A 26,884-nucleotide genomic window follows, 5' to 3' on the forward strand; every position below is an offset into this window, starting at 1 on the left:
TCCTAGAGGGACCAGGAAGTGTTATATATGCGACAGCTCTCAACACTTGGCGAAAGAGTGTCCCCAGAGGAGCTCCAAGCACACTGCAGCCTCCGCAACGGTGAAAGCGGCCACGCAACACAGCGAACACCAGCAGGGAAACGACGATGTCTGGCTGGAGACAGAGGCACTGGGGCCCAGCCAGACGCATCACTGAAGCAGTCCCCAGCGATCTTGCAACCCACGGACCCCCTCCCACCCAAACCAGTAGTGCAACTCACAGCATCTCTCCAGCTGCCCGATGGCGTCACTATCGAAGTGCCGCTTTCTGTGGATTCTGGAAGCAACGCAGACTTTATAGCACAGGATTTTGTGGAGCAGCACGCTATACAGCTATTACCGGCCACTCTGCCCCTGCAAGTCGTCACAGTGGATGGCAGGGAGTTGCTGGGGGGGCAGGTGGTGAAGCAAACGCCGCCAATGGTGATGCGCCTTGGCAACCACAGGGAAGTCATCAGTTTTAACGTCACCCGACTGTCGGACACACCCATTGTGTTGGGCATGAGTTGGCTGGACAGGCACAGTCCGACACTGGCTTGGTACCAGCGACAGCTGATCTTCGGCTCCTCTTACTGCGCAGAACACTGCATCCTGCCAGGACAGGAGGGAGAGGAGGAGGAATCACAACTGCAGTTGGGAACGTTGCAAGCAGTCCCCCACAAATACGCAGACTTTCTGGAGGTCTTCTGCGAGAAGGAGGCAGACAAGTTACCACCGCACAGGCAATATGACTGCAAGATTGACCTCCTACCAGGGGCGACGCTACCGAAGGGGAGGCTGTATTCCATGTCTGAGGATGAACTACAGGAACTCAAACAGTTCATAGATCACAATTTGGAGCGCGGTTTCATCCGGGAGTCCAGAGCAGTAGGGGGCAGTCCTGTTTTCTTTGTGAAGAAGAAGGACACGCCCCAAAAAAGGCTGGTGGTGGATTTTCGCCTCTTGAACAAGATGACCAAGCCCTCTGATTTCCCCATGCCCAGGATTGACGACCTACTGGCGACGGTGCGCAAGGGACGCGTGTTTACCAAGTTGGACCTGCGAGGGGCGTACAATCTCATCCGCATGAGGGAGGGCGATGAGTGGAAGACAGCCATGTTCACGCCTCTGGGCACCTACGAGTACAGAGTGATGCCGTTTGGATTGCAAAACGGTTCTCACTGTTTTCAAGCTTTCATGCATCATGTGTTGACGGGACTCCTCTACAAGAAGTGTGTCTGCTTTCTGGATGACATCCTGATATTCTCCGAGTCGCAGCAAGCGCATGACCAAGACGTTCGGGAGGTGCTGGAGAGGTTGCAGCAGCATAGACTGTACGCCAAACTGGAGAAGTGCCAGTTCGACACGACGGAGGTGGATTTCTTGGGTTACAAGTTGTCGGACAAGGGGCTAGCCATGGACAGCGCAAAGGTTCGGGCGGTGTTGGATTGGAAGAGCCCGCGCAACCGGAAGGAGGTCCAGCGGTTTGTCGGCTTCGCCAACTTCTATCGCAAGTTTATCAAAGGGTTCGCGATGCAGACGGCGGCTATTACGGACACGCTAAGCTCCAAGAAAAAGAAATTCATCTGGACGGAGCAGGCGGAGCAGTCCTTTCAGGCACTCAAGCGTCTCTTCGCGTCGGAAGAGCAACTGCTGCATATCGACCCCAGCAGACCGATGCGGGTAGAGACGGACGCGTCCGATAGAGCAGTGGGAGCTGTCCTGCTGCAGAGGGACCCACAGGGGGTCTGGAGGCCGGGAGCGTTCTACTCCAGAAAGCTCAGCAAGTCGGAGCAGAACTACACCATCTGGGACAGGGAGTTGCTTGCCATTCATGCAGCCTTCAAGGCGTGGAGACACTTCCTGATCGGCGCCAAGCACACGGTGCAGGTCTGCACGGACCACAAGAATCTGGAGCACTGGCGCACGGCGAAGTTCCTGAACCAGAGGCAGATACGTTGGGCGGAGTTCTTTGCTGACTTCGATTTCCGAATAGAGTACGTCCCAGGCAACACCAACATCATGGCGGATGCACTGTCCCGAAAACCGCAATACCTCGAAGAGGCGACGCCAGCGGCAGCCATGCACATCTTCGCGCCAACAGCGTGGGCGTGCGCTTCAGCCACAGTAGACCTGGATGCGGTGCGGCGGGCGTTGCAGGACGACTCATTCGCGCAGGCGAAGATGGCCGAGGTGCACAAGGGCACGGCGAAGAGCGACGAGTTCCAGATACGGGACGGCTTGCTCTTACGTAAAGGGGCCATCTACGTGCCGGGAGATGAACTTCGCGCCAAGGTACTGCAGCAGTTGCACGACGCACCCACGGCCGGGCACTTTGGCACGGAAAAAACAGTGGAATTAGTCGCAAGGGACTTTTGGTGGCCCAGACTGAGAGGGGAAGTCGCGGACTACGTCGCGAGGTGCGACACCTGCCAGAGGGCCAAGCCGGTACACAAACCACCGGCGGGACTGCTGGAACCGCTGCAAACGCCGTTTGAACCGTGGGAGAGGGTGGCCCTGGACTTTGTCACGGATCTACCCAGCTCGAGAGGCAAGACAGCTGTACTAGTGGTGGTGGACTTGTTCACCAAGATGGCACACTTCATACCGTGTGCGAAGGTGGCCACGGCAGAACAAACAGCCAAACTGTTCATAGATCACGTGTTCAAAGTGCACGGGCTGCCGCGGTCTATACTGTCCGACCGCGGTCGCCAGTTCATCTCGAATTTCTGGCAGAAGCTGATGGGCTTCCTGAACGTCAAGATCAACCTGACATCAGCGAGACACCCACAGACCAACGGGCAAGCGGAGAGGGTCAATGCCATCATGCAGCAGTACCTGAGATGCTATGCCAATCAACAGCCGGCGACGTGGGTGGATTACCTGCCGCTCGCCGAGTTCGCCTACAACAACACGAAGCACGTGTCCACAGGGGTGACGCCGTTCTTCGCCAACAATGGGAGGAATCCCAGAACCTTCCCGGGATTGGACAGAGTGGGGGAAGGGGAACCGCAGACGGCGGACGCTTTCGCGTCTGAGTTGCAGGAGGTCCACGATCAACTCCGACGGCAGCTGGAGCTAGCGAAGCACGCATACAAGGTGCAAGCGGACAAGCACAGGCGGGTTGGCGAAGAGATCCGAGTGGGAGACTGGGTCTGGTTGGCAGCCCACGCAGTGCCGACCAGATCGTTAGCCAAAAAGAAGTTGGGGCACAAGCAACTCGGTCCATACCAAGTCGAAGCGCAGATCAACCCAGTAGCTTTCAGGCTGGTGCTACCGGAGGGTTCCAGGATGCATCCGGTGTTCCACAGGTCGGTGCTCACTCCCTACAGGACACCTCACAGGTTCCAGGAACCAGGAACAGCACCAAGTCCGTCTCAGGAGCGGACGGAGGCGGGAAGATTGCCACAGCAGGACCCCATCAACGAAGTCACAGAGATTTTGGACTCCAGATGGGGGGAAGACGGAGTGGAATACCTCCTAGCCAGAGAGGGCACCCGGGCTAGTGCTAATAGCTGGGTGCCAGACTACGCTTTGGAGGAACCCCTGCTCAAGGACGAGTTTCATGCCCTTTTCCCACACAGACCCATGCCAGCAGGCTTCTTCGACGACTGGTTGTTCACGCCCACACTTTCCTCCAGCACGTTCCATGGCTTCGACTCGGACGGGGAGCCCGCACAGCGCGCACGTTCCCCAGAGGGGTCACCGGAGGGTTCGGCGTCCGACACCTCGTATTGGTGGGACGATCGGCCAGAGGAGCAGTGGCGCCGGAGGTGGCTGGGGATGCCAGGTCCAGCGACCGACGCAGAGACTGACATGGACGTGTGCGGGGAGGATCTCGGTTTCGAGCACGGCGGCACTGAAATGGAGGCGGAGCAGCTCAACGTTGACGAACGCGAGGAGGAAGACTCGGAGGTCTTCAGTTGGCGGCCAGCGACGAGGAGCGAACTGTATCCGGCATTCACTCCTGTGATGATGGAGCACCCGGCAACCACCCTTGAAAGTGGGGAGGGGGGAAGGGGGGCTTCGAGGGGGGGATGGATGTCAGGGGTTCAGGAGCAGAGACGCAGAGAAGGGAGGAGACAGAGAGCGAGGGGGAGGAATACGAAGGAAAGATGAGTGGGGATGACGAACCGAGATCGCCGAGCTTATCCAGTGAGTCCGAGGATTCCCAGAAGGGAGCGCCAGCGGTCAGAGCAAGGGGGGAAAGCAGGGGGGCACCCCAGGAAGAAGGGTCCAGAGAGGAATCAGAGAGCAGCAGTTGGAGATCGGGACCCACGTACCCAGCCGGGAGCAGCGGGGAGAAAGGGGACCAGATAGCGGGTTCCGGAGGCTTTCAGAAGGAGGGAGGGCATGAGTCAGGAGTAGTCACGCCCACCTCGGGGAGCGACGAAACGATCAAGAGGAAGGTTGAGAGTTGGGCGCGCGCGCCAAGTTCAAATGTAGCGGAAGCTGGCGCAGTAAGCAGCCCAGAGAGTGAGCCAGGTCCCAAAGCCCGCCGCAAGGAGGCGGAAGGGTCAGGGGGGTCCGCGTCAGAAGAGAGTAGGAAAGAAGAGACCCCGGGGGGCAGAAGGACCCAGAGACGGAAGGAAAGGCGCAGGAGGTGGAGCAAGGCTAGGGTATTAAGCTGGTGTGCTAGAGGCGGAGACTCAGACGGGTCTTCGCCGGTCTGACCTAGAAGAAGTAGGGCTGCACGTTGCAGTTTGGAAATGGAACCTGTAATCCAATAAAGACTCTTTTAACCTGAACGCTGGCTAACGTGGTCCTATGTGAGCTGGGACTGAGTGGCAGCCCTGACATGAGGTAATAAGTGCAGCACCGAGATCAGACTCTGTCGGTCTCCCTATAGCTTGGTTCAAAATGTTGCTACACTAGAGTTGAGTTTTGTTGCCCTTGTTTTTATATATATATATCTGTGTTGCTATGCAAGCATGATATTAACATCCGTACATTAAAATCAGCATCTGGGAGACCGAGGTTCAAACCCCCACTCACCCACTGGGGTGCCTTGGACCAGTCACTGCCGATCAGCATAACCTACCTCGCAGGATTGTTGTGGGGATTAAGTAAAGAGGGGAACCGCTGTGTGCCATGTTGAGCTAGGGTGGAAAGGTGGGGTGTCAAGGCAATACATAATTTGAGTGTGCAAATGCGTCTGTTTGGGGCAGTTCATGGTGTTCTTTCTGTGTGGGTTAGTGCTTTGGGGTTTGCATTTGGGTCTGTACAGAATATTGAACTTCGAAAGTTCATGTCCTTGGGAGAAGGGCTACAAAACACAGTGGGTAGACTCCATTGGGTGTTTGTGTGTACGTGTGGAGAGAGCTAGTTGCAATCCCTGGCCCCTCCAGCTGAAAGGATCCAATTCAGCCAGGACTGAACAAGACCATGTAGAACCACTTCCATTTAGAAAAGGCAGGAGAGGAATAGACGGGAAGAATCGTCCGGTTCCTGGAGTAGCTCCTTCAGCTTCACCTCCATTGTTTTCTGGGCCTAGGGAGGTGATTATCATCTCTCATGAGTGTCTCTTTCCCTCAAATGAAAAACAATAGCCTCCCTTTGCCGAGATGTGAGGTTGCAAACATCCGACTATGCAGCGGCCTTGAGGTCTAAAGGCACATCCTCATGAAAGGCTAATGCAGAAGCAAACTTGGAACTTCTTTTGTCAGTGGTCTTGAGATCCTGAAACAGACACTTCTTATCTCTGCTTAGGAGAACAGGTAGCTGTCGTGTTGCAGGTCAGACTATTTCTCCATCCATTCCTGCCTTGTCTACTCTGGCCAGCAGCAGCTGCTCTTGCCGGTGGTCTCTCTGCCTTTCTTTCCCATCACCTGTTTTCCAATTCTTTTAACTGCAGACCCTGCCAGGAAATGAACCTGGAACCTCCTGCATGCAAAGCTCTGTCACTAGGCTGTGGCTCCTCCCTTGCAAAATTCTTGATCTTTGCACTTCACATTCTTATCCTAGGAGGAAATGCTTCAGCGCCATCCCCCCACCTCTTTGCCTGCCCTTCCCTTGTGCAGGAGACCTTCCTGGCAGTTGGTACCTACAGCGGATACCTGGGCGGGGCAGGGCTTGCCTGGGGCGGGAAGGAGGACACGTCCTTGGGCCGAAGCGGCAGCCAGCCAGACGTTTTGCAAGCCCTGCGTGTGGCACGCGTCTTCTTGTCCGCCTTTATGGCCCATTAACTCAGAAGTCTAATTACGCCAGCTGAGATGACAACCTTCCTGAAACGCTTTGCCAGTGAAAAATGTGTTGGTTGCATCTGCTTGTGACGCACACGCTCCCAGGGCAAATTTCCCCGGAAGGGAGGGGGCACCTTAAGCACTAAGCGGAGGACGATGTCTTACAAAAGTGGGTCTGCTGGCAGCAGCTCACAAGGGGGCGCTTTCCTGGCTGTTGCTGCAGATAATTAGCTGTTCCTGTGATGACCCCTTGGTTCTTTCTCTGAGTCAGATCCAATGTGCACAGAGGAGCACACCTGTCCAGCAGGTGGATCAAATCCAAACATGGTTTGCCTGTCAAGGTAATAGAACTGTAGAGCTGGAAGGAACCCCAAGGGTCATCTAGTCCAACCCCCTGAAACACAGGAACCACCGCAAAAGACTCCGTGACAGATGGCCACCCGACCTCTGTTTAAAAAAACCCATATGAAGAAGAGCTTGCCAACTTCTCCGTTCCACAGTCAAAGGCTCTTACTGTCAGAAAGCTCTCCTTGATGTTTAATTGGAATCTCCTTTTTTTGTAACTTGAAGCCATTGGTCCAGATCCCACCCTGTGGAGCAACAGAAGACACTCTTGCTCCACAGATGAGCCCTGGAGCCCCCAACAACCCTACCATTCTGTGACAGCCCAAGGGCAGAGAGATGGTGTTGCCCTTAAGGGATGGGGCGTTTTTTTCACCTGCCCGGAGTTTTATGAAGGCAATACAGCTCCCACGGCAGATGTCTCCATGGGCAGAGAGGAGCCCCACTTGGAAGGCGGGCTGGCAGTGCCTTTTCCTCCCTCTCCTGGAGCTCCCACAAGGGGTGCCCACCCTGGCATCACACTCGACAAGATGGAACACAACTGAGCCCTCCTGCGCTTCATGTCGGATTATGTGTAGAATAACATTGATCCTCTTAGCCAAAGCTCTTCCCCCAACTGCCGGCATGTATTATTTCATCAAGGTGGCTTGCGCAGCTTTCCTTTTGTTACAGAATTCCATGGGCCCTCATTAAAGTATATTACAGGGGAGAAATTTTAAAGCTATTTATCTCTGGGAAGTTTATGGTGCGGTATCAATGCCTCACAATGGAACAATTTCTGCGGAACTCTTAATTCTCCTATTTGCCACCATACCACTTTGATTTTTAATACTTTAATGAGAAATACTTTTCTGTAAGTAGCAGTGCATAGTTAAAACTGTGGAACTCCCTCCCACAGGAAGCAGTGAGGGCCACCAACCTAGAAGGCTTTTAAAGAGGATTAGACAAATTCTTGCAGGAGAGGGCTGTTAATGTCTCCTAGCTACAATGGCTATGCTGTGACTCCACTGTCAGAGGCAGTGATGCTAAAACCCTACTTGAGGGTTTCCCATATAGGCATCTGGTTGGCCACTGTGAGAACAGGATCCTGGCCTAGAAGAGCCATTGGCCTGATCCAGCAGATGCTCTTTGCATGTTCTTTGCAAGTTCTTCTGGAGAGGTTTTGTGAAGAAAGGGGATGACTGACACCTCGAGGCTCCTAGTCCCCTCAGGCCGTTCTGGGATAGGCCGAAAGTGTTCAAGGTTTTCACCAAGTCCTGTTTCTTCTATAGATTTTTTCAAAAAAATTCCACGATACATTATCGAAGGCCTTCTCCGCATCTATTATGACCTAGTTGAGATTCCTGCATTGCAGGGGGTTGGGCTAGATGACCCTCGGGGTCCCTTGGTCTCTGATTCAGGAGGCCTGAGCTAGGTCTTATGACACCCAGAACCGACTCGACTGCCTCTTTTCCAGCCTCCGGGTTACAAGTGAGCACACCGGCATGGGAAGGATCTCTGCTAGGACCCCCCCCCCCACCTGCTCCATCCAGAGAAAGCAGCCAATTTTTCCTCCTATAAATTTTTAATTATTGCTCTTATCTGCTCCTGTGATAACACTGCAGCTTGGAGAGCCTGCCTGTTGTTTATGCCCCCTTCTGATCTTGTATGTACAAACAAAACTTCTTTTGATAGGAGAGATTATTTGCTTGCCTTTGCTGCCTCAGCCCGGAGGCCGCAGCATGCGCCCTAATCTCCTGGCTGTGCGGCAGAGATAGGGAGTATAAATTTAATCGAGGTGAACTTGGGAGTGTTTGAAGATTGCAACAAAGCCTCATGAATCCTGCCACCTTTTGCACTCCCGATGAGCTGGATTTCTGTACCCAGAACCTCCGAGGTTATGGAGGGCAGCAAAGATTGGCAGCCGACAAAATCTAGAATTTAATTGCTATTCATGAGGTCCGCAGGTGGCACTAAAATCTTGATAACGAAGTGGCTTGGAGCTGCAGCTGCCCGAGCCTTTTCAAATGTCAAAAAGGGAGAGCTGCTTTTTCCCTTTGCCTGTCCCTGTAGAGACTGCCGTATAGTTTTGAGGGTAGTCATGTATCTGGAAACACATCGAGGAGAACCAATGATGCCTTCCACTGTCTCCTTGTGTCATGACAACAATCATGTTGGCAGAAAATGTGCTTGACTCTGTTAACTTTGCTCAGTTGAGGGCAGCAGGGGGAATCTGCCTACCGGGTGCAGGTGAGCTATGGGTCAAATCAAACTTTGGTCAAGAGAAAAAAATTCCTTCCAGTAGCACCTTAAAGACCAACTAAGTTAGTTCTTGGTTTTGTGATTCTTGTTTCTTGTGAACAGAGAAACCAGTAGGAGAACACTTCGATCTCCCAGGACATTCTATACAAGATCTCAAAGTAGCTGTTTTACTACAAAGGAATTTCAGAAATAGACTGGAAAGAGAAGCTGCTGAATTGCAACTCATTACCAAACTTAAAACCATGGAGAGACCTGGTTTGAACAAAGACATTGGATTCTTATCCCATTATACATGACTAAGCCATTTCTCACCTTCTCACCCCTTGCCTTTTCCTGTAAGACCTATTACAGTCGTTAGGAGTCGTCAACAGGCTCATCTCAGCTATCTGCCAATCTCCCATTCCCACCACCCTTCTGAGTAATACCCCTCCCCACCTTCTCACTATATAGAAGGATCTGGCAACTTCTGTTTCAGTGTATCTGAAGAAGTGTGCATGCACACGAAAGCTCATACCAAGAACTAACTTAGTTGGTCTTTAAGGTGCTACTGGAAGGAATTTTTTTATTTTGACTATGGCAGACCAACACGGCTACCTATCTGTATTTGGTCAAGAGAGGCTGGGTCATGGTTTTAGCAGGCCTGAAATACCTTCATTTCCCTGGAAATACTGTCCTTTCTAGATGAGAAGATGCTGCAAGCAGTGGACAATCTAGCAAATGTTTTCACAGGGGTGGGCAGATTGCAGATGTCGGCTAAAGTTACTATTTTGTCTAGTGGTCTCCCCAAAACAGGTTGCTCTAAAACACTGCGTTTGTACTTGCGCCTTCCAGTAAGTGTAGACCTAGGCTATGACCCTAAACTGTCAGCCTCATTTTTGTGTTCTTTGCCAAGGCGGTTGCAAACTGCTTCTGATCTCTACTGACCTTGTCCTCAGTGCGAAACATGCCTTGCCCTGTTTCAGGTGCTCTTCTTAGCGCCATTTTCCTCCACTTCCTCTGCCTCAGGTGAGGCTCTCACTGCCATTCAACCCAGTCTGTGCCACTGCTTTGGGTGATTTTTCTGGCAACACCACCTGCCCTGAGCACAGTCACTTGTTGACAAAATCACACATGGGCAGCCAAGGCAAGCTGGGCCAAGAGGAGAAGAAGAAGAAGAAGAAGAGGAGGAGGAGTTTGGATTTGATATCCCGCTTTATCACTACCCAAAGGAGTCTCAAAGCAGCTAACAATCTCCTTTCCCTTCCTCCCCCACAACAAACACTCTGTGAGTCTGAGAGACTTCAGAGAAGTGTGAATAGCCAAAGGTCACCCAGCAGCTGCATGTGGAGGAGCGGGGAAGCGAACCTGGTTCCCCAGATTACGAGTCCACCGCTCTTAACCACCACACCACACTGGCTCTCAAGAGGGAGGAAGAGGAGGAGGAAAATCACACCAAGGCAAAACAGACGCTGCCGCGAGAACAGAAACCCAACCAGTAGCCTCAGCTCAATGTGATCATTTAGTGACGGAGACATCTCTTGGCTTCATATACTTTTGAAGTGCCCATCACAGTCAGAGAGCATCTGTTGCGGTTCTCTGCAGCCTGTATCACACGATACAGGTATGCTCACCTGGGAGCCAAGATCTACTGGCACAGCAGCAAATTCAGGTTTGCCCTGTATCATACATTAAAAGCAGCCTTTAGCGTTAATGAAACCCGTTAGCCACCCCCCACAACACGTTACCCAGAGGGAGGAGGGGGCCGCACAGGGAATTGCTTCCAGTGATGTCACATTAATGACTGAAATTAGCGTCGACCAAAAAGTTTAATTCTGCCCGGCGCTGGGGCTGTTTGTTTTGGGATTAGCTGCTTGTTGTAATCTTCTTGATTAAGGATTATGATCCCTTTAGAAGCATAAACCAGGCAAGCCTCCCAGGAGCCGACGGAGCGCCGCGCACAATGTGCATTGCGGCGCCGCACTTGGAGGGAGTGACCTTTCCCAGGCAGGCAGCTAATCCAGACAGCTCAGCAGAAGTTTTGTGGCCGAGGGTAGCGGCCCTTGCTCTTGGCTCCATTGGCACAGGGCACAGCTGGCCTCTGAAAGGAAGCGTGCCACCTGGAGGCATTGGTGGGCACTTCCTCCTCAGCGGTGGGAGAGGCAAACAGTGCCCAGAGGGCCAACCAAAGCCAGCTTCTTCAGCATCTGAAACTCTTCTCTCTTCCAGCGGGGACTAGAAAAACGCTTGACAAACCAGTGGCTGCGGGAGGCTCTCCTGAAGCCAAGTGACGCCCTGTATTTCGTATACAGGCTGGAGATGTCTTCATGCCTTCGATGGTCAGCTGCTTGGAGAGAGAGAGAGAGAGCCAAGGCCGATGCTGGGAGCCGAGGCTCTTGCTCCTTCCCTTTCCCACTGATGGGAGATGTCTGCCCCTGCAAAGAGCACACCTGTGCTCAGATCTTAGGCCCGGCATCTTGCGTGAACTCCCGCCTACATCTTGTGGCTCTGAGGAAATAGTTGCACCTGAGATTTTTTTTTTCTTTTTAAATTTTATTAAAGATTTTCTTGTTTTACAGAAGTATGTGTAATGTCTCTCGTATTTTTTCCATGTAACATTTTTACAAATCAGTTTCATTTGTTGAGACATTGGGAGGGGGAGGGGGGAGGGGGAAAGAGGGGTGGGGGTGGGGTCGGGTGGCAATGTTTCTAATTTGCTTAATGTATGTAGGGTTCCATGTCAGCATTGCTCGTGCAGGTTCTCGGCTGTTCATTTGTGTTTCTTTGGTGTTGAGAGAGGTTGGGGTTGGCCTATGGTGTGGTTGTTTGTTTGTGATTGGCTGTGGTGATCTTTGTTTTTGTGTGTGAGTGGGGTGGGTGGATGTTTTGGATCAGGTTATTCATATTGATTTGTATTCTGTTGGTGGGTTATTGTCATTGTCTTGTTGGGCTGTGTATGTGATAAAGGGGAGCCATACCGGGGTAAAGGCGTCTTCTTCTATTTGCCCCCGTGTCAGTTTCAGTTTATTGGTTAATTTTTCTAGTAAGGCTGTTTCCCATACTATTTGGTACCATTGGTCCATGCTTACTCCTGACAGGTCTCTCCAGTGTCTGGTTATGGTGTTTCTGGCTGCTGAAAGTAGGTGGGTTATGAGTTCTTTGTGGTGTATATGGGCATTGTTGTCTTGGAAGATGTTTAGTAGGGCCAGTTCTGGGGTGGTGTCTAATACTTGCTTAGTTATTTTACATATTTCTTGTATGGCTGTTGTCCACAATAGTTGGATTTTGGGGCACTCCCACCACATGTGGAGGTATGGTTGCACCTGAGATTTGTGGATCGGCAACAGATACACAAGAATGTTCAGAGTCGTGCATGTGGCAAGAGGCAGCCCCATCCCGAGTTGAGGCCTCCTTCTTGGAGCAAGTGACTTCCATCACCTGTCAAGAGGAAGCCTTTGGCTCTTGATGGGGATGAGAGTCTCTTTTCTTGGAGGTTTTTTCAGCAGAGGTTGGATGGCCACCTAGTTGAGATTCCTGCATTGCAGGGGATTGGACTACATCAGTGTTTCCCAACCGGTGTTCCGCGGCACACTAGTGTGCCGTGAGACATCGGCTGGTGTGCCGTGGGAGGAAGGCGGGCGAGTCGGGCGGTGAGAGGCGGCGGCGGCGGCGAGGATCCGCGTCGAGCCGGGGGCGGCTCCGTGGTGGTGGTGCCGAGCGGCGGGGCAGCGCGCGCAAAAGGGAGGATCGCGAGACAGCGGAGGAGGAGGAGGCCGGCATGTCCGGGCAGCAGCAGCAACAACAGCAGCAGCAACTCCCGCCGCCGCCCCCTCCTCCGCCCGCTATCGCCGCCACCACCACAACAGCCGCCTCCGCCTCAGCTGCCCTCGCTCTGCTGCCTCCTCCCACCCCGGCAAGGGGGAGGGAAAAAACTTTCGCTTTTGTGCGTCCCTCCCGGCGTGACGCTGCGCGCTGACGTCACGGGGCGGGGCTTTAATGGTGGTGTGCCGCGAGATTTTTTTCCGGCTAACAGGTGTGCCGTTGCCCAAAAACGTTTGGGAAACACTGGACTACATGAACCTCGGCGTCCCTTCCAACTCTACAGTTCTATGATTCTATGAAACAGCACTTTCATTCTCACAGGTGGTGGGGTTTGAAGGCTGGTTCACTCAGAATTTGCAATCACAGGTAAAATGAAGAGTTGACAAGCACTCCAGTGCATGCAAAAAGATATTTCAGGCACCCACCTGGGCCATTCATAGAGCTCTTTGTGTGGTATCTGTAGAACAGATGAAAGAGGAGCTAGTGGAAAAAACCCTTTTTGAGCTTTCCAGTGGCCATGGATCGCTTTTCATGTCACTTCATGCACGGATATGCTTGGGGGACATGGAAACACATTCCAAGTTGATATGCCTCCAGTTCTGGGTGCTACAATTTTAGAAGGATGTTGACAAGCTGGAACCATGTGCAGAGGAGGGCAACCAAGATGGTCAAGGGTCTGGAAACCAAGCCTGATGAGAAAAAGTTGAGGGAATTAGGTATGTTTAACCTGGAGAAAAGAAGACTGAGAGGTGATAGCCATCTTCAAATATCTGGAGGGCTGTCCCCTGGAAGAGCGAGCAGACTTGTTTTCTGCTACTCCAGAGGACAATAAAGGAAATTCCAATTAAACAATAGGATGCTCTTTCTCACAGTAGGAGCTATTTGAAAGTGGAATGGACCACCTTAGAAGATGGTGGGCTCTCCTTCCTTGGAGGTTTTTAAACAGGTTGGGTGGCTAGATGTCATGGATTTGTTGGTTGTAATGCCTGTATTGCCAGGGCGGGTGGACTAGATGGCCCTTGTGGTCCCTTCCAGCTCTACAATTCATTGGTTCTCTGCGTGTGGAGGGATTTGTCCCAGGATAATTGGTGGCACAAACCGGTCCTGCTCCTGAATCCTCCTTTCTCAGCTAGCTTCAGAGCCTGGCGGTGCCAGATGTCCTTGGGCCACAGAGCTGCGGTGCTTCTGAGCTTCAATCAGCTGCCTGTTTAACTTTCCCTGTGACAAGCTAAGCTGACATCCAGCGTCAAATGTGTAAATCGCCTCGCCACCAAAACATGCATCTCACTTGCAGCATCACGAAAGTAATGAATCAAAGTGTCAAGTAGCTTGAAGAAAATGAATTTGTTAATTGCCTGCATACTCAGACTCGGGGTAATATAAAAGGGAAGACTTGGAAACGCTCAAGTAGGAGGCAAACTGTGACCTCATTGCTGTTACTGAGCCCTGGCAGGAGGCGGAAAATGGAGGCGGCTGTGTGATCAGAATAATAAAATCACCACCTCGGAAGAGGCTTGGGTGCCCCTCCAAGCAGCCAGCACAAGATTGCAGGTTATGGAATTGTTCTGGGTCTGAGCAGCGCCCATAACAAGCCAGCAGCTGGGCATAAACAAAGCCATTCTGGTGCTAGTTTTTCATGCATCACAAAGTTAGACAGTGGAACTTGCTGCCACAGGAGGCAGGGGTGCCAATCAACCTAGACTGCTTTAAAAGGGGATTAAACAAATTCATGGAAGAGAGGACTATGGATAGCTCCTAGCCAGGATGGCTCTGTCTCCACAGTTGGAGACAGCAGAGCTTCTGAATCCCAGTTCTTGAAAACCACAGGAGGGGGAGAATTGCTCTTGTGGTTGGATCCTGGTTATGGGTTTCCCATAATGGGCGTCTGGGCGGCTACTGTGAGAACAGGATGCTGGACTGGGTGGGCCTCTGGCCTGATCCAGAAGGCTCTGTTTATTCCAGGAAGTGAGAAAGCATGGAAAGGCAGGATATAAATGTAACAAATACATTTCTCAGCAAGCAAGCTGTGTTGGAATGCCTCGATATCCGCTTCTTTCACCCTACGGATATTGGGTGTGTCTCCTGTCTTCGCAGGTGTGGGAGTCAGATCCACGGGTGAATGGTCTGTGCTCTGGGAGTTGGCACCATGTTGGAGTTGCCAACAGGCTTTCTCAAGTGCACATTTCCAAGCTAGGCTGAAGAGCTCACTGGTCCATCAGCGAGTCAGACCCCCTCTCTGCATCTGCCTCCTTCTCTGTATCCCACCGGGATGTCTTCGGACAATTGAGGGGGTTCCCTTCCATACACAAAATTTGCAAAGTCACACAGCAAGGCATTCCTGGCGGCTGCTCCCTAGTTTCCACATTCCTTGCCTGCACAGCCTGAAATGGTTCCCTAAGCAGATGCAAAATATTGCTTATTTGGGCCAGCATTTGGGGCTGGAGACAAGCCTGTTTTGGGCAGACGCTGCATTTATTACACGCTCTGAGGTGTTGCCTGCCCTGAGCCTTTGGGGAAATATGGAAGGATCTCTTTCAAATAAGTGCACCAGCTGAATCCCAAACACTCCCTGGCAGGTTTTCAGACAGGGGTGGATCTTATCAGGGAGCCAGATCCTAAATCCACAGTTGCGTTTCATGTGGTCCTTTGGAAACAGTCTTGCTTGTGCCTCAGCTGGAGCTTCTGTGCCAGCCTGGGGGCGGAAAGCACAGCTGAGCTCTCCTGCAGCCCCTGTTTGTTTCAGCGAGTCTTACATGGAAGCTCTTTCCCCTCCCACACTGCACCATGGTTAATTGACAGTGCAAATATTTTCAGTCTCTTCAGCTTCATAATACCTTAACAAGATCCCTTTAGCACATCTACGGCTGTTGACAATGCTCTGAGAACCAAGAGAGGGGCTTTGTTTTGTTTTGTTTTTTGCACACAGAGGCAATGTGCAACGTGTCTCAAGGCTGCCATCACACCAGCTCCCTCTCAGTCCAGCGCGGCTCCACATTCTAGGCTGTTGCCAGGATGCTTTGTTTCCTTGCAGTCACAAGAGTCTCTGTCTGTGTACACACACACATGCCTGCCTATGGTTTTTGAGTCTTGCAGTGTCATTATCCTCTTGGAATCTGGTAACTTCTTCAGAGAGAGAAGCACTCCTGAAGTCCACCCCAGTAGTGAAAACTGCAATCAGGGCCTTGAAATGCTTTCAAGGCGTTATCATCCGAGGAAGATATTCCAGACAGGACCTTATCTGGAAGGCTGTCTGTTGTCAGCTGCTTGAAGCATTCTTCGCTATAATAATTATTTTTGTCCGGTATGGTTCTTTGTGAACCTTGCTGAAATGCGCACTTTGTGAACCTTGCTGAAATGCGCACTTTGCAGTTGTAATGATACTTTTATTGAAAACTACGGGCTCATTATCAATATATTGCTGCAGCCAGGTGCGCCTTGCAGCACTTTGATAGAACTGTGCCCTTGTTTGTGATCTTGCAAAAGAGTCAGCATGCCAGGGTTCTCTGGCCAAGCCCAAGGAGCAGCCACACCGGCGGGACACTTGACAGCCTCAAATTCAGTTAGGACCACCATGACTTTGCTTGCCCCAGAGATCATCCTCACCTGTAGGCGATGAGTGGCAACTTTGCCTGTTTTGCATTGTAAGTCATCCTGTACTACCTTTGCGCCTGCATTGCAGGGGGTTGGACTAGATGACCATTGGGGTCCCTTCCAACTTCACAGTTCTGTGATTCCTGCAGCACCTCACAAAGGCATCTGTTGAGAGTGTTGATATATTGTGCAAATGCATTTTAAAAGTAGCTGATTGTTTGAAACGGTGCGAAATGCAGTGCTTTGAGTGCCCACTGGGGTAGGATACCCCCAACATGCCACCCCACTGTGGAAAGAATTGCCCTGGCTTCCAGTTAGCTACTGGGCCAAGTTCAAGGTAGCAACGTTGGTGTACAAAGTCCTATACATTTTGGGACCAGGATACCTGGTCTCATACCCCTTGTGTACCCAATAGATCACTGTGCTCTGCAGATATCTTTTCAGGAGGTTCATTCCCCATGAAATAGGGACCAGGTCTTCAATTCTGTGGCACCTCCTGCCTTTGGAATGTCCTCCCCTTAAATATCAGGCAGACACTGCCACTGCTGTCTTTATAGCTAAATATAAAGAAGGCGGATGTTCTTGCTGGCCTGGCTTTGATTTCCAACACCTGGGGTGAAGTGCGGGCTGCAGCGAGCTTTTCCTTTAAGGGAGCATTCCATGCCCTTGTCAAAAGCTGCTCTCATCTCTGTGTCTACATGGTAAAGCCAGTGATCTGACCATTGCTTTTCAAGACAGACTCGTGCCAGTGGCACAGAGGGAGCCTCTGCCTGTTGTGGAGATGGGGAGTGGCTCGGGGGGACAGTCTCTGGCAAATGCAAAGCACCTTTGTGGGGGGCTCCTTCCGTTCTAGCAGCTCAGCTGTGGATCCGGGAAGCACTTTGCCCAAAAGAGGCAGCCTGATCCTCTTTTTCGGGGGGGGGGCGGGGACAATGACAGGCGGTGAGGAGCAACTCTCCGGAGCCTCTTGCAAACACCTTGTTCCATCCTGGCAAACACAGCAAACGGACAAAGCCGATTGGCATGGAGGGCACGAAGCCCAGCTCCTCTCCTCCCTTTCTGCTCCTCATCAGAAATCAAGCCAGGATCTGGAGAGGGTCTTCAGGCAGCTCCTGTGGCTTCGCTCCACTCCCCTTCCTGAGCTTGTTAGCGAGGAAACTGTCCTCCCAGCTCCCTCCACCCTCTGTCTTGCCGCGTTTTATCTTGGATCTGCTCTAAGAAGTCCACAACACCCTCCCTTTGTGAGGATCCGCAGCGCTTTGTGTGTTGCCGTGTTGGTTTTTCCGAGGGGGCTGTGTGTTTTCTTCTGAGCCGGCATCAGTATTCTGCCCGAGTGTGCACAGGCTTCCACTCGGCCTGCTGCCTTTCGCCTCCCCTGCTGGGCAGATGTCCATTATAACACAGTGCAAAAGGGGGTGGGAAGAAGGGGGGAAACAACAACAACAAAGGCAGAACAACGCTGCCGGGTTGAGGCACGGTTTGACGGGACCTCCTGCAGCTGCCAGCACGCCAGCCACGGAATAGACTCATCTGCATTCCGCCGCTCAGCCGCCAAAGCCAAGATCAATCTCATTAGGATGTTTTCGACACTCCCTGCATCCCAAAGTCTCTCCCCAGCCCGGCCCCATCCGCTTGCCCAGGGGTGGGCAGCTTGGAACTGGCCTGAGCACAATCTCCACAGGGTAGAGTGGGGCAAGACATCCAGCACCCTGGTTCAAATGGCAAAGCAGGGCAGCCGGCTTCCTGACACCTGATCCGCACTTGCAGAACATCCCTCTTATCTGAGGAGAACAGTGGTCGTTGGAGAGATGCTCATGGGGCTCTGGATCTGTGTGGGGTTTGGTTTCGTTCTTTAATTGGGGGAAGGGGCAGAGCACATGCTTGGAGGGCAGAAGGTCCCGGGTTCAATCCCAGGCAACATTTCCAGGTAGGGCTGCAAAACACTGCCTGCCTGGAAACCCTTGAGATCTGCTGCCAGTCAGAGTAGGAGCTGCACAGAGCTAGGTGAAGCCCAGTGGTCTGGCACAGGTGGACCCTGCCAAAAGGCTGGAGACAGAGATCAGAGCTCCACGGGGAATTATCGACTGCCTTTCTGTTAAGCGGAGGCCTATGGCAGCCCACTTATCTGGCTCAGAACTCTTGTCTCCTCCATCCCGCCCTGGGACTTAAGAGGCTGGGAAAGTTAACTTTATTGTTTGTGTCGCTGCCGCTGTCTGGGAGCTTCCTTTGCAAAACTGCAGGCTCTCAATTGCGATGCCTGGAGTGTCGCCCCAAGGCCTGTCAGTAGTCTGCAGAAAGCTGAAACTGGCCCCGCAGCGGGGGGGGGGGGGGAGATCAAATGTGATCTGCTGCAGGCGCCTCGCTTTGTACTGAGCTCAAAGTGTGCGCTGGCGCCTTCGGCCCCTCTCGCATCCGGCTGAGAGCTGAGCCTGGTGCTGGGTGCGTTTCTTTTGAGTGTGCTGAGTTTGGTGACAGTACGAAAACAGCAGGTACCAAAATGGCAGGAGCACCCCTCTGGTTGTTCCCCTTTCCCCTGCGGCTGGCGCTGCTAGTACAAAGCAAACCAAATGCACAGCAGATTGGCCAGGCATGGAGCAAGGAGAGAGAGCCGTGGCTCCGTCTCCCCCTTTCTCCCTCCCCACAGATGCTGCGAAAACAGCAGGATCTCAGGTTTGGCTAGGAGGGAACCTTTCTTAGGGAAGGTGGGCCAATTCTTGAGCCATGTCAACACCTCAGCATTTCCTAGGCTGTTGGTGTCTGTGCTTTAAAAAGAAAGTGCAAAAGTCCCTTTTGCTGTTGTCTTTCATGGGGAAAGGGGATTATCTTCAGTTTTTTGGCATGAACCAAAGTCACGTTGGCAATGCACCCTTGCATCTCTCCACATAAAGGCAAGAACTCCCGGGACTGGTAGTCTTTGCAAATAGCCTTGCCTGGGGTTCTGAATTTCTCTCCCCACACTCCTTTAGAGCAGAAGGTTCTGATTTGATAGAGCGACTGTGTGTGCGCGCGCGCATGTGTTACAATGTGGTTGCTTGCCACTGTACGCTTTGCTCAAACAGGTTGTGCGTTGGTGTCTCTCCAGCTCACCTCCATCTTGCTCCGTCGGAGTAATGGAGCCACTGAGCTGGGCTGCCCACCAGATAACAGGTTTATCGCCTCTCCTGTTCCTGCTGTCAGCTCCTCTCTCCCCTCCACCAATCTCCTTGGTGCATGAAAAATTGACACCCCCTCAAGTTGAAATCTGTTGCTGAAGGAGGAACATTTATTAGCGGCTTAGAAAACCTGTTTGCCCAGCAGGCTCTCCTTTTGCTTGTCGCCCTGCGCTGCCCAGGTGCAGAGTGTGGGATCCCCGGCACGAGAGAGGGTCTCCTCTGTCACTTGGGATCCCCCATGCCTGTTGCAGAGCCCTTCCTGCGAAAGGCCGAGACACCGGTTTATTGAAAGCCCCTTGCAAAGAGGTCCTGTCGCTCCTGTTCCATGAGCAATTGATCGCGGCTTCTCTCAGGCCCCCGGGCTAAGGCAGAGCTGTGGAAACTCATGTTAATCTGTCTTGACAGCAATGAGGAGATGATCCCTCTTCTCCGTACATTGCATTTTCCTCTCTGAAAAATAACAGATTCTGACACCCCTCTCCTCCGGCAAGCCAATAGAGGCAAATTTTATGGCCCCCCTTGCCTCATCAATCTTAATCGGCGGGATTAAAGCAAAGGTGGCGTGGAGAGGTTGGAATTGCATTTGCTCTGAAATGCCTGCAAGGCGAGGCCGGCTCTGAGCGCAGGAGGGAGCAGCCGCACCTGCCTTGGCAAGAGGATTTGCGCTTGGGCTCCCTCAGTGCAAAAGTGGACAGCTCTGCTTCTCTTTTACAGTGAAGACAGACACAAGGTGTTCACAGCAGTGAGCGTTCAGTGTTCCCTTTTAGGGTCTAGCAAACCAATCCGCAGGCTTGGAACAGTAGCCCACTGGGCCCTTGTCATGCAAAACCTGGAACAATTTTGCACCCTGGTGTTGCTTGTTATGTTGACTGTTCAGTGCCTGCTAAACCCAACTTGGTGCCTCTAGACCATGGCTGCCTGTCATTGCCAACAGCAGTGCTGTCTGGGGATGTGAGCTGGCACCCAAGGAGGGCACCAGGTTAGCAGAGGCCACTGCTGGGGCCACATAAGCAACTGCTAGCCGTAGCTGCTGGCCCCACTGCTTGCAGCTGAACCCAAGGAAGCAAAGTGTTGTTGGAAGATTCAGGGCAGATTAAAGAAAGGACTTCTTCACACAGCACATGGTTAACCTGTGGAACTCCGACCTGCAGGAGGCAGTGATGGCTAGCAGCCCGCCTGGCTTTAAAAGAGGAATAGGCAAATTCATGGAGGAGGAGAGGCGGCTATTGGGGACTGTGCTCTGCTTTCAGGGTCAGAGGCAGCAGTGCTTCTGAATACCACTTGCAGGGGGGCAGGGGACTCGTGTGCTCGCATCCTGCTTGCTGGTTTCCCACAAGGGGCACCTGGTTGGCCACTGGGAGAGCAGGATGTCTGTCTGATCCAGCAGGGCTCTTCTTCCATCTCTAAATTCCCATTTCGCTGAAGGATGCCTTTGCCTTGGGCCCTTCAGGATCAGGCCTGTGAAGGTGCAGGATGGAGATTTGGAGTGGAACTGTTGGTCTTGGTGCCAGCAAGAGCCCAGCGGAGGCAGAAGCAGAAGAATAGTAGTTTCCTTTTGGGGCTTCTGCTCTCCCTCTTTTCCCAAGACTTGTGCTGCCTTGAACTTGACCCGTCAGCAAAATCTGAGAGGCTGCAAAGCAGGCAAGAGAAAGCTCATTATTTTGGGCAGCCTTTGTGCCTAACTCCGTGTTTGGCACAATGGCCTTTCTGTGAATAGATGCAAGCCTAGTTGCAGAATCCGCTCCCGCTGCAGCTAAATCAGGCTCCGCGGTCAGGAGTCGTTTGTTCCTGTCGTGTCCCAATTGCCATCCCTTCAATGGGAACTTGTTCAGGAGAAGAGGCAAGCCTCTCTCGAGTTGCTTCTCTTCGTACTGCACTGCAGGGTGTTGGACTAGATGACTTCTGGGGGCCCCTTTCAACTCTATGATTCCGTCACACTCAGCTGCGCAGGAAGCCGCTGACTCCTCTGCCCTTTGGCAAAGAGATTGGGGGGGGGCAGTCTTAGCTACCCGACCTGAGTGTGTGCATCTCTTTCTCTTCCCCCAGAGCACATCTGCTCCATCTTGGCCTCCCTCCTGAGGAATCTGAGGGGACAGCAGAGAACTCGGCTGCTCAACAAGTTCACGGAGAACGACAGCGAGAAGGTGAGAGAGATGGGGGGCAGTGTTGGGGAGCTGGGAACAGGAAACGAGCATGGTGGGGGCGGGAGAAATTGGGCACTGCCTCAGTGATACTGTCCAAATGGTAACCAGGGTGGTGAGAGGCAGTGTGGTGTAGTGGTTAGAGTGTTGGACTACCAGGACCTGGGAGACCTGGGTTCAAATCCCCCACTCAGCCATAAAAAGCTCACCAGGTGAGCGGGCAAACACTGCCTCTCAGGCTGGGATTAAATGTGGGGACCCCCTTGCATGCCACCTTTAGTTCAACCAGTTATCTTTTTTCCTGCCCCCACAAGTTCTGCTAACATTTGGCACAGTGTTCCACCTGTCATGGATGCTTGAGTTGTGATTCCTGCATTGCAGGGGGGTTGGACCAGATGACCCCTGAGGGTCCCTTCCAGCTGCTCAATTCTGTGATTCTATGACAGTCCTCCAAAGGAGTTCCCTTGCGCAAGACCCACCGTGCTGTTGCCCCTTTCCTATTTCAGTGGGGCTTGTGCCCCGTGGTGCAACACTGCTGCCCACATCCTGCCAACCCCTCTGCCAGATTCATGGCAGGGTCATGGCTTCATGGCTCCCCCTCACTGCCAGGTGTGTGCTGCGTGGGTGTCCTGTGGCATGAAATCAGTGGTACCTCTCGTTGCGAATGGGATCCGTTCCGGAGGCTCATTCGCAACATGAAAAGAGCGCAAATCGCAGCGTCGCGTCTGTGCATGCACGGGTTGCGATTCGCCGCTTCTGCACATGACATCATTTTGCGCTTCTGCGCATGTGCGAGTGGTGAAACCCGGAAATAACCCTTCCGGTACTTCCGGATCTCTGCAGGAGGTAACCTGAAAGAACGTAACATGAAGCGGACGTAACGTGAGGTATGACTGTAGTGGCATAGGCTTCCTGCAGGGACCCTTCTTGAGACCACCAACCCCCTGGAGCGCAGCCCTGCCCTGGCTGCATGGATAGGGTGGGCTGCCGGAGTCCTTAATCCTTGGCTTCCCCGGGGAAACCTGCAGTTTCAACCACCAGCATTTCAAGCTAAGGAAATGGTTAGTGCTCTCAGTGCTCCTGAAAATTGATATTGGCTCTGAGGACCTGTATCTTCTTTGGAAATCAATTAGAGGAGCGGAGAGGGAACCAGGGATGTCCCGCTGGAGGGGAGGGCCTGAGCAAGCCTGCACTTCTGGTGGGACTTGCAAAGTGGGTCCCCAGGGGCTGCTGTTGGTTTTGTTCTGCAAAGAGCAGCCGCTAATGCATCCTGAGAGCTTCAGACGTCTGCCGCCGGAATAAAATCTGCCGTCTCCACACGCACCCACCCTGAAATATATGTGGGAGAGCAGGTCTGGCAACGGCTGCTGGCCAAGATAGCTGTCAACGAGGGGCAGAGGCAGGGAGGTTGCTCCTGTGCCCTCCTTGTGGGTTTCCTGGCAGCACCTGCCTGGGAGCCTAGTGCTGATTTCTCCCCTTTTGGCCTTGGAAATCTTGCCTCTCGGGAGACGCGGATGCAGCTGAGAGAATGGTGTAAAGGGAGCCCCTAGGTCAGGCCAGCTTAGAGGAGCAATGATCAAGGGGGCGGGAAGGGAATTGGGTGCTGAGGTAAGCAGAATCAGTGCGATTTCAGAGCATCTGGGGCTGTTGGGTGCCGTGCATTCTGTGAGCAGGGAATCAGCAGGACCTGTCCCGTTCACTACGGATGTGGCACCCCGGCTTTAAAAGCCCAACTTGTTCAGTGCAGAGGCGCCTCGCTATCCATGGGCCCTTCGTCTTGCTAGGGTAGCTGAAGGAGCGTCTCCACCCCCATCGTTCTGCCTGGACACTGAGATCCAGCGCTGAGGGCCTTCTGGCGGTTCCCTCATTGCGAGAAGCAAAGCTACAGGGAACCAGGCAGAGGGCCTCCTCGGTGGTGGCGCCCGCCCTGTGGAACGCCCTTCCAGCAGATGTCAAAGAGAAGAACAACTACCTGACATTTAGAAGACATCTGAAGGCAGCCCTGTTCAGGGAAGTTTTTAATGTGTGGCATTTTAATGTGTTTTTTATCTTTGTTGGAAGCCGACCAGAGTGGCTGGGGAAACCCAGCCAGATGGGCGGGGTATAAATATTTAACTGTTGTTGTTGTTGTTGTTGTTGTTGTTATTTATTATTGTGGGATGGCTGTGTGATGAGTTCAAACCTTTTCCACTCTTCTTCTCTCTCCCCCCTCCCCCCCCCCGGCCGGCAGGTTGACAGACTGATGGAGTTATATTTCAAGTACCTGGATGCAATGCAAGCAGCCGATAAGAAGATCGAAGGAGAAAAGCATGTAGGTGTCGTCACCCCCCACCCCACCCCCTCCTGTCAATTCATTATGAAATGATGCCTGCAAGTTCCCTGAAATGCTAAAAGCTCCCCATATGAACCAACCCAGACCCTGCGGCCATTATTCGAGGCCCTACTTCGTGTGCCCCCCCTCCCCCTCGGTGAGAGATCCAGAGGGCGCCAACGCGAGAACAGGGCCTTTTCTGCGTTGGCTCCCCCTTTGTGGAACGCTCTCCCAGGGAGGCTTGCTAGGCGCCATCACTACATTATCTTTGGGCACTAGCTTAAACTTTGCTCTGTAGCCAGGCCTTCAGCCTTTAACTATCAGTGGCCTTTTAGAAGTGAGCGGGATGTTTTTAATGTAAACACACGCACCCCCATTTGATGCATATGTCAGGTTTCCTTTTACCTCTTTGTGCTTTTAGTGCATTGAGTTGCTTCGGGCAAGGTAAAGTGCCTAACACATTTAATTAATATTATTAATAATAAATAATAGTATTAATAATTTTTAGGTTCTTAAAGAGACAGCTGCGGTTTGCTCAAGGGCTCGCTTGCTTCCTGCCCCACTGCTTGCGAGCTCACCAAAAGCGTCCTCCAGACACAAAGGCCTGCTGCCCAGCTTAAGCAAGGGGGCATGCGTGGGTTGTTCTCCATTCAGTTAAGCACTGGAGAATAATTTGCAAAAAAACTGCAGTTATAGGGCGGTTTATAAATCCAATTAATAATACAGTAGACCCCCGGGTTACGTTACTCTCGAGTAACATAAACTTCAGGTTGTGAACGCAGCAAACCTGGAATTCTTTTTCTGAGTTTCGCCGCTGCGCATGCACAGAAGCGGCGCCTCTGGGTACGAATTTTTTGGGGGGCGCTTGGACCCCAGGAACGAATTAAATTCGTATCCAGAGGGTCCACTGTAGTAATAAGAATAGCAATAACAATACCTACCACGAGTTTGGTTTTTAAAGTTTTTTTTAAAATATTTTATCGAAGTCTGTCAAATCCATTCAGAAATAATAGCAAAAAAGCAGCACAGTGTATCCAAGAGTGGCTTTATATTTGGTTGGTAGAGGACTTAGGGAAGCCAGATTCCACATTGTCCCGTGGAGAAGGCATCCGTCCCTGTGCATTGAAACACAGCAGAGTCACAGGTGAGGAAGCAGGTGTCCCTGCAGGCAGGACATGGCAAGAACCCCAAGGAATGCTGCCGCTCAGAAAATCTCAATGTGTCAGGTTTTGGCGAACAAGTCTCCCCTCTTCCCCAGTCCATTTCATGTTTTATTTGAGAAAAAAAGTGGCAAGCCACCACAGCTCTTTAACTCCCTCAGAGACGAGGTGCAATTATAGAGCCTCAGCGGTGATCTCTGCAGAAAGGGAGGCAAAGGCAGGTGATGACTTAATGCATTTCTTCTTAGTTCTGCGAGGAAATTATGCTCAGCAGGTTTATTCAATAAAAGCGCTCTCGCCGGATACTTTGCGCCATAACGACTTACAAATTAGATGCTAATTGTGCCACTGTTAAGTCATTCCATCCTTGAAAGGGAGAATCGGCTTCCGTGGGCTTTGATAGCCTAAATGGGGTTTTGGAATTAACCTGGCATTTGAGTGGGGCAGCAAATGGCTTGAATTGCACAGAAGTGCCTTGCGAGAGGGTGATCATGAAAGGGGTTAATGCGGAACAGCAGCGTTTGCCGGAGGCTCCGCAGCCCAGCTGAACTTCCTCAGCTGCTCAGACCTTCCTCACCTGGGCTCTGAGCTGAAGCCCCTTACATCCGTTGCCGGCTGAGAGCACAGCTGCTCATCCTAAAAGCCCCATGATGTCTCATCCCAAACAGAGTGAAAGAACTTGCAAGGCCTGCACCTGTTTTATATGGGCTGACTCAGCTCACAGGGAACGCTTTGCTAGATTGGCCACGGGCCTGATCCTGCAGGAATCTCCTTATGTTCTTCTGCAAATGTGACTAGCAACAAGCAACGTTGTCCCTCCCATTAGCCCAACACCGACTCCTCCTTCAGGGCTTCTACATTTGTGTGCGTTTTGCATCGCTTATCATTTTGCCCTGCAAGTGTCGGGTCTCACATCTGGTGCCAAACTTGCAGCTCTCCCCCACACTTGAGCCTCTAAAGGAAGTTTTGAGCCCTCCTTCTTGAGGCTGCAGCTGTTACATAAATGCCCCTTCAGTGCCAACTCTGAAAGCTGGAGAGAGAAATCAGGCCTTCAGTCCAGTGTTTTCTCCTCCCTTGGTTTGAGCGCCCCTTTATGGGGCCGGTGTGTGTGTGTGTGTGTGTGTGTGTGTGTGTGTGTGTGTGTGTGTTGGCCTTCAAGGATCAGTCCTCCTCCCCCCGCCTGGCATAGATTTGAGTTGGCCCCCTCGGCCTCTTCCCCTCTTCCAGCAGCCCCAGCTGGTGGAAGCAGGAAGATCTTGCCTCTGCCAGCCTCCTTCATCAGCCTTTGCTCAGCTTCGCCGCAGTTGCTCCTCACACCCCAGCTGGCCTGACGGGCTGTCCCAACCTGTCTGTCACCCTGACAGCTGATTTTAATTGGGCAGCGGGAAGAGATAATCTAGCCTGACACTCGTGCTTACCTTGCACAGAGCAGCCGGAGCGGTCTGCGCTGCTGTGCCCCCTGGCCGCGAAAAGGTGTGCCAACAGGGCATGTGCCACCGAGCCGCGTCCTGCAGAAGTTGCTCCTCCAGGAGGCAGTGGCAGCCACCAACTTGAGCTTTGAAAGGGGACGAGACAAATTCGTGGAGGAGACTATGGACACTTGGAGGCAGCAATGCTTATGAATATCAGTTGCTGGGAACTGCAGAAGACGGGAAGGCTTTTGTGCTCATATCCTGCTTGTGGGTTTCCCACAGACACCTGGTTGGCCACTGGGAGAACAAGATGCTGGACGAGATGGGCCACAGGCCTGATCCAGCACAATCCTCTTTCATTTTTAAGCAGTGGAAGAAGCAGCAAAATAGCCTTCCGAGGACGTTTCCGAGCACAATTCAAAGTGTTGGTGCTGACCTTTAAAGCCCTAAACTGCCTCAAAGGCCCAGTATACCTGAAGGAGCGTCTCCACCCCCATCGTTCTGCCCAGACGCTGAGGTCCAGCTCCAAGGGCCTT

The 26,884-nt window shown here is 52.4% G+C and overlaps 1 protein-coding gene across 1 annotated transcript in view; it reads left to right on the forward strand.

Annotated features, from left to right (window-relative positions):
- The window catches only part of CTNNBL1 (catenin beta like 1), a 94,110-nt gene that overhangs the window by 57,303 nt on the left and 9,923 nt on the right, over nt 1-26,884 (forward strand). The window contains exons 12-13 of the mRNA XM_081196419.1: nt 21,371-21,468; nt 23,696-23,776. Of these exons, the coding sequence (XP_081052545.1) occupies nt 21,371-21,468; nt 23,696-23,776 (179 nt within the window). The remainder of the gene's footprint in view (nt 1-21,370; nt 21,469-23,695; nt 23,777-26,884) is intronic.

Source organism: Podarcis bocagei, assembly GCF_964188305.1.
Source record: "Podarcis bocagei genome assembly, chromosome: 5".
In the NCBI taxonomy this organism is placed as follows: domain Eukaryota; kingdom Metazoa; phylum Chordata; class Lepidosauria; order Squamata; family Lacertidae; genus Podarcis; species Podarcis bocagei.